This window comes from Cyprinodon variegatus, unplaced genomic scaffold (assembly GCF_000732505.1).
Source record: "Cyprinodon variegatus isolate N-32 unplaced genomic scaffold, C_variegatus-1.0 Scaffold0, whole genome shotgun sequence".
In the NCBI taxonomy this organism is placed as follows: Eukaryota; Metazoa; Chordata; class Actinopteri; order Cyprinodontiformes; family Cyprinodontidae; genus Cyprinodon; species Cyprinodon variegatus.
Genome location: NW_015150453.1, coordinates 211,999 through 220,110, shown reverse-complemented (window position 1 = coordinate 220,110; position 8,112 = coordinate 211,999). Strand labels below are relative to the sequence as shown.

Genomic DNA, 8,112 nt, shown 5'->3' with positions numbered 1-8,112 from the left:
TATATATATATATATATATATATATATATATATATATATATATATATATATATATATATATATATATAAATACAAAATCTGAGGTCTTTCAACCATCTCTTGAAGTTTTGAAAATGGTGAAAGACGTGTAAAAATCCTAAAAAAAAAAAGTCCAAAAGAAGTAAAAACCATAGGATCCTTAGAAAGCCAGCTGAACTACAATAAGAAAATCCATTTCCTTTGAAGAAAAAGGAAGGACCGTTACTGCTCCATCCTAAAACTCATATTTATTTACGTTTACACATAATTTGATCAGATAAATCAAACACTTTGTCCCTGCATGCCGGGGTCTCGCTCGTATTATAACTGCGATTTTTTTGGTCAATCCTCTCAGGCCACTTAAATATCATCACAGCGGAGCTCAAATGATCCTCAGACTTTGAGAGGCTGTAAATAAACCTCCCTCAGAAGATGACAGAAAGCCACACTGGGGAGCGTGTGCATGGAAACCAATACATAATCACTGTGACAGGGCCAAGGGTTCAATTATTTGTTTTCCTTGCTCCCAAAAGTTCATGTCAGATGGGTTAGCCATTGGGGCTTATCCATTACCGGCTCGATTCCTCCTGGAGTCCGCGGGGGGAAGAGCCAAGCCGGGAATAGCAGCTCGATCACTTTTAGCTGCTTTTGAGCAGAAATATTAGCAAATCTGGGAGGTTTGTGTTTAGATGAGAGCAGAAGGAGAAAATGCTTTTACTGATTTGTTTTTTTCCTCTTATTCAGAGCTCATCTGTGGCAGAAACCCCCCACTCTCCCTGCAAGCCTAGCTGGCCCCTCTCCCACAGTGAAATATTGATTAAGTGATAATGGACCCTTAGTGGAGTGTATTTATTATGCATCAGTTGTCGATAATCCGCCAAAGTGAGCGAGTAAAAGGTGACTGGTGGATGTCTTCTCCAATTTCTTGAGCCTCCCAGCTCCCCTCCGCCTTCCCGACCAACATCTCTGGTCCCTTGGAAAAAAAAACGCTTGTCTTTCAGATAAACAACACTGGACATGTTGCACACGCTCAGTAAAACGACGAGGACAAGATGGTGCCGATAAGAGTCAGCTGTTGGTGGATGGATGGATCCGATGGCTTCATTTGATATGTTTCAGTCAAGATGTGAGGCCAGACGGTCCGAAAGGAAAACAAATGAAAACACTATCAATGCGTGTTTCTGAATCCGTTGGTCAAAATGATCCATGATGAAAACTAAGCATTTATTATGTTTTTTTAATGATTTTCACTCTATGGTATATAAGTATTTTGATCACTTTATCATTGTAAATCTTTGATAAGGATTTTATTAGCTAGACCAAGTGGTGGATAAATGTTAAATAATGTCTTCTTTTCATTTTATTCTGCCCAACAGGAAAAGAAAAGTATTTAGTGCGTCGTTATTCAGCCCCCATTCGAATACTTCAAAATTTCTAAACCCTTGATGCCTATTGTTGCTAATTTGCAACAAACCATTTGAATTACGCACACAGCCGTGATAGCATGTGGATTCCCCCAATGTGAGCTATTTCACATTCAGTGTGGACCTAGGAACCTTTGGCAAGCTGCTTTTTGTGTTACAACTGGTTCCTAAAGCCGGGCATACACTACAGTTTTTTCAATCATTGCACGCAGCTACAGCTCACAATGTACGAACAAACCAAAGGGTTTAAAAGTTCACAGCTCGCGATGTATGTTGATCTACCTGCTAACACTGTACGTCTAAAAACCACGTTGGACTCCGAAGTGAGATGGCGCTGGTTGGACTCGTCTATCCGGAAGCCAAATAATTAGTAGAGGAATATGAAGCTCACTAGAGTGAACGCACTGTCTTGGCAATTCGTGCCATTTTGTGTTGAAAGCCCTAAAAAGAAAATGCGACAACGTATTTGGACAAAGACATGGCTGAGCAAACGTGGCTACTACGGTCTGTCAATTTTACAGAAAGAACTCCATTTCACTCATTGCAGCCCCACCATGCTTCTGTGTTTTCTTCTGAGAGGAAAAAGAAGAAACCTTGTTTGCGCATGCCCTCTTAGCGACTGAATTTCAAACATGTTTGATTTTCTCCTGACCTTATGATTCCTGATCGGGAGGTGATTGATTGCCCCTCATTACCCCCTGTACACTACATGATGCACGACACACCAAGAGGCTGAAAGTCGGCCCGATCGCAAAATTCACGCACGACTGGAAAATCGGCCCGAAAAAGGGCAAAAAATCATACAGTGTATGCCCGGCTTTAGGGTGTATGTGATAAATATAGTCACCAATTTTTAATTTTTAATTTTACTATGTTTCTATTTATATCTTAATATACATAAACATTATGTCTATCTATAGATAGAATGTTTAAAAAAAAACAATTTTACATCAAAGGTTTGAAAAACAAACAAACACCCTAATAAGCAGAGTCCCTTTGTTTAATACTTTGATTTGGATACTGGTGCACGCTGAAGTCAGACGCGTGTCCAGAGGGTTTTCTGCTTCTCTCTATGCAATGCACTCACTGCTGTGCACTGAAGTCTGTTGATTTGAAAGGCTTGTGCCAAAACAGTCAAAGTTCAACATCACTTTTGACAATGTGCGAACTGGCAGGTAATAGAAACTGAGCCATCCAGCCACAAGCCTGAATTCACCAAATTGATATAAAACCCAAGTTTTTATTTGTGGTCGCTGTGGAAACGGAGATCTTTCACAAGCCCAAACTTCTCCATCTTCTCTCTGAACCTAGGGTTTTGTGCACCTACACTGCAAAAAACATCTAAAAATTTGGGAAAAATGTCTTAAATTAAGTGTATTTACCATTAATTTGAGTAAGTAAATGGGATAATTTGCCAATGGAATGAGTATTTTTAGTCTTAAAATAAGATAATTAGATAATATGTACTTGAAATAAGTCAATGCAATTGTGTTTTCTTATTTTAAATGTAAATTGTCTCGTTCCATTGACAAGGTGTCTCAATTACCTCCTCAATTCAAGAAAATTGAGTCATTGGGTCACCAGTGCTGTTCAACCCATTATGAAACCAATAACCTCCTAAAACATGACTGTCCACCTTGGACAGCATGAACTAGAGTAGCAGCCTACAGGGACATGGTTTTACATAGTTAATTGGCTTCTCTAAATTCTCCTTAGGTGTGAGTGTGTGTGTGAATGGTAGTTTGTCTCTGTCTTGCCCTGCGATGGACTGGTGACCTGTCCAGGGTGGACCCCGCCTCTCGACCGTAGACAGCTGGAGATAGACACCAGCGCCCTTCGCAACCCCAGCAGGGTTGAAGCGAGACAGAAAATGGATGGATGGATTTTGCTTTTCTTCAGCAGGGACAAGAAACAGATTGGGATTGACTATAAGGTGGAAAAAAATAAATACAGGCAAAAAGTGACAGTTGAAAGCTAAAAAAAGATCAGGGATTGTGGCAAAGGTTCAACTTTGAACCCCAGTCGGCCTCAGCAGATGGCCGCTCACACTGAGCCTGGTTCTGCTGGAGGTTTCTTCCTGTTCAAAGGGAGATTTTCCTCTCCACTGTCGCTACAAGCATGCTTAGTGTGAGAGATCGCCTTCGAGTCAATGAGTCGATGTAATCAGCTGGTTTTCCTTGGATAGAAAACTTTGAATCAATCTGACTGGATGATCTGGTTGAACTGTAAAGTGCCTTGAGATGACGTGTGTTGTGAATAAACAGAAATGAACAGAATTGAATTGAACTTCATACTGGACAACAACATAAAACACTCTGCCAAAGCAACAGAAATTATTTCCATCATGGCATGTCCATCTGTTTAAGTGGCTGAAGGTCCAAACCAAAATACCCCCAAGAATCTGCAAAAAGACAAATCTTTAAGAAGAAAGTGGAGAGTTTCCCCAGAATGGAAAACATGTTCAACCTGTAGACGTGCAAAGCAGCTGGAGCAACAAGCCAGAACGACCTGCTGCAACAGAAGGACCCATAGGAGCCGCTGATGTTCAGTCTCTTCACATACAAGTACCACTTCCTGTCGGTGTAAAATCATGTTTAAATTCATCATTGTTTGAGTAAATTTTATACAGATTTTAATGGCAATGAATACTGCTGAACAAAAACAGTTAAAACTATGACTTTTTCTAACCATTGCATTAGAGGATTTTTTTTCTGTCTGGGAACTATTAATTGTTTTGGTGCCCCCCCCCCCCTCCTTTTTTCTTTGCATTCCTAGTTGATTAATTCAGAAATATTTCAAATATGAACATTAAAGAGATGACAAGCAAATAGAGCAAAACCACAGCATATATGGATAGATAGCTCCTCTTTCTCAGCCAAAACACTTACACATACTGCAGCTTGAGGTTTCTTTGAAAAGCATTTGGAGAGATTAGCCTCAGTTTACACGATGTGATGGTGCTGGAATGGAAAACAGAAAACAATTTTCAGAAATTCAGAGGAATCTTAAACCTAAATGAATCCACCAGGCTTTCCTTTGTTTGAACCAGAGGTGGGTAGAAAACAAAAACATTTTACTCATGCAAGAGTAACACTACTTCATCATATGTTGTCATATTTAAGAGTAAAAAAGGATTCGACCCAAGTATTCCAAAAAATGTTAACAATCCACTGGAGACGTTTCACTTCCCAGCTTTTTCAATTCAAAATGTCAGAAATAGCGTTGAGTTTGAGGGTTTATAGAGTGAACCAAAAACAAAGGCTTGTTTTGGCTTAGAAAACATACAAATAGAACAGGAAGAATGGGTCCATCCCTTTGGAAGGGGGGTCGTTGGGGTTCTTTTTTTGCCTGCAATACCTGATACCTGTCTATGTCTCTGAAAGGGGGTCCTTAGAGGGAATTATTGGAGTAAAAATATTCCTAACAGTACATTTTTGTTAAAGAATTATCCAAGTAAATGTAACTAGTTACTCCCCACCTCTGGTTTAAACGCACCCAACTTTTATTGCACTGTAATACTAACTTAAGTCAACATGGAAGATATTGGGCAAATACATTCAATTTTGCATTGTTGAAAGAAACATAAGAACAGAGATTTACAGTAATGACAACAGGAGGTGATTTATTTGACTTCACCATTAGAACTTTATCCTAAGTTTAATTAGAAGACATGTGAAGCACTTACAGATTTCTCAGCTCTCTGTAGAAAACAAGGTCAGTCTCTGTAATATTCTCCAGATCTGCTTGGTTTTCAATGTAGCTAAAAAAAGGAAAAAGGAAAGATGGGAAATTAAGAGTTACAATACAATTAGTCATGACCAAAAGCATTTGCTGTTGCTTGAGTAAATTTATTGTAAAATGACTTAAAGATTAAACCAAAGATATAATAAATATGCACTGGAAAAAGGATCTAGAAATACGTAAAAAATTCTTAAATTAAGTGTATTTACCCTAAATTTGAGCAGGTAAATGAGATAGTTTGCCAATGGAATGAGCATTTTTACTCTTAAAATAAGATAATTAGATAACATGCACTTGAAATAAGACAATGCAAATGCGTTTTCTTATTTTAAGTGTAAATTGTCTTGTTCCTTTGGCNGATTTACCTACTAAAAATAAGGCTAAATATATTTAATTTAAGATATTTTTTTACTTCTTTCTAGATTGTTTTTGCAGTGTAGTTAGTTTGCTATCATTTTCATTTATACACTAAAACCCTGGAGAATATGCTTAAACAAAATAAGTTATGTGGTTTCCATAAGTTTGATCTATTTTAGGCTCAGTAGCAGAAAAACTCTAAAATCTAATCTCACAATCTCTTCTAGCCTAACTGTGGAAGAACAAGGCGGCAAATTTGGAGACATAAGTTAACGTTTACTTATTTTTAAGTTTAACTTGATTTTACTGTTAGAATTCAACTATGACCTAAGTGTTTTTTTTAAATTACGTCTCCAAATTATTCATTCATTGACTTAAACTCTCTTAAACTCTAGACGTGCAAAGCAGCTGGAGCAACATCCTTAATAGACCTGCTTAAATTTATCGTTGTTTGAGTAAAAATGTTCATATAGATTTTAATGGCAATGAATACTGCTGAGCAAAAACAGTTAAAACTATTTTCTAATCTTTGAATTAGAGGACATTTTTTTTCTGGGAACAATTAATTGTTTTGGTGCCCCCCCACCATCACCCCTCCTTTTTTGTTCACTGCAAAAACGATCTAGAAATAAGTCAACATTTCTTAAATTAAGTGTATTTCTCCTTATTCTAAGTATGTAAATACGATAGTTTGCCAATGGAATGAGTATCTTTACTCTAAAAATAAGATAATTAGAGAATATGCACTTGAAATAAGACAATGCAATTGTGTTTTCTTATTTTAGGTGTAAATTGTCTTGTTCCATTGGCAAAATGTCTCTTTTACCTCCTCAATTCAAGAACAAATACACTTATTTTAAAAAAAAATTACTGATCTAGATTTAGATTTTTTCCAGTGTTTGCAATGTTAGTTGATTAATTCAGAAAGACTTCAAATATGAACATTAAAGAGATGACAAGCAAATAGAGCAAAACCACAGCATATATGGATAGATAGCTCCTCTTTCTCAGCAAAAACACTTACACATACTGCAGCTTGAGGTTTCTTTGAAAAGCATTTGGAGAGATTAGCCTCAGTTTACACGATGTGATGGTGCTGGAATGGAAAACAGAAAACAATTTTCAGAAATTCAGAGGAATCTTAAACCTAAATGAATCCACCAGGCTTTCCTTTGTTTGAACCAGAGGTGGGTAGAAAACAAAAACATTTTACTCATGCAAGAGTAACACTACTTCATCATATGTTGTCATATTTAAGAGTAAAAAAGGATTCGACCCAAGTATTCCAAAAAATGTTAACAATCCACTGGAGACGTTTCACTTCCCAGCTTTTTCAATTCAAAATGTCAGAAATAGCGTTGAGTTTGAGGGTTTATAGAGTGAACCAAAAACAAAGGCTTGTTTTGGCTTAGAAAACATACAAATAGAACAGGAAGAATGGGTCCATCCCTTTGGAAGGGGGGTCGTTGGGGTTCTTTTTTTGCCTGCAATACCTGATACCTGTCTATGTCTCTGAAAGGGGGTCCTTAGAGGGAATTATTGGAGTAAAAATATTCCTAACAGTACATTTTTGTTAAAGAATTATCCAAGTAAATGTAACTAGTTACTCCCCACCTCTGGTTTAAACGCACCCAACTTTTATTGCACTGTAATACTAACTTAAGTCAACATGGAAGATATTGGGCAAATACATTCAATTTTGCATTGTTGAAAGAAACATAAGAACAGAGATTTACAGTAATGACAACAGGAGGTGATTTATTTGACTTCACCATTAGAACTTTATCCTAAGTTTAATTAGAAGACATGTGAAGCACTTACAGATTTCTCAGCTCTCTGTAGAAAACAAGGTCAGTCTCTGTAATATTCTCCAGATCTGCTTGGTTTTCAATGTAGCTAAAAAAAGGAAAAAGGAAAGATGGGAAATTAAGAGTTACAATACAATTAGTCATGACCAAAAGCATTTGCTGTTGCTTGAGTAAATTTATTGTAAAATGACTTAAAGATTAAACCAAAGATATAATAAATATGCACTGGAAAAAGGATCTAGAAATACGTAAAAAATTCTTAAATTAAGTGTATTTACCCTAAATTTGAGCAGGTAAATGAGATAGTTTGCCAATGGAATGAGCATTTTTACTCTTAAAATAAGATAATTAGATAACATGCACTTGAAATAAGACAATGCAAATGCGTTTTCTTATTTTAAGTGTAAATTGTCTTGTTCCTTTGGCAACATGTCTATTTTACACTGCAAAAAATCTAAATCTAGATAAGTCATTTTTTCTTAAAATTAGTGCATTTGTTCTCGAATTGAGGAGGTAAAAGAGACATTTTGCCATTGAAACAAGACAATTTACACTTAAAATAACAAAACACAATTGTATTGTCTTATTTCAAGTGCATATTATCTAATTATCTTATTTTAAGAGTAAAATTACTCATTCCATTGGCAAACTATCTCATTTACCTGCTCAAATTAAGGGTAAATACACTTAATTTAAGAAATTTTTACTTATTTCTAGATCGTTTCTGCAGTGCACTTGTGTTTTCGTATTTAATTGTCTTGTTC

At 36.4% G+C, this 8,112-nt stretch overlaps 1 protein-coding gene across 1 annotated transcript in view; it reads right to left on the bottom strand.

Moving 5' to 3' along the window:
- The window catches only part of ntrk1 (neurotrophic tyrosine kinase, receptor, type 1), an 87,491-nt gene that overhangs the window by 63,016 nt on the left and 16,363 nt on the right, over positions 1-8,112 (bottom strand). The window contains exons 2-3 of the mRNA XM_015401296.1: positions 7,362-7,436; positions 6,565-6,636 (exon numbers count right to left, since the gene is read on the bottom strand). Coding sequence (XP_015256782.1) covers positions 6,565-6,636; positions 7,362-7,436 — 147 coding nt within the window. The remainder of the gene's footprint in view (positions 1-6,564; positions 6,637-7,361; positions 7,437-8,112) is intronic.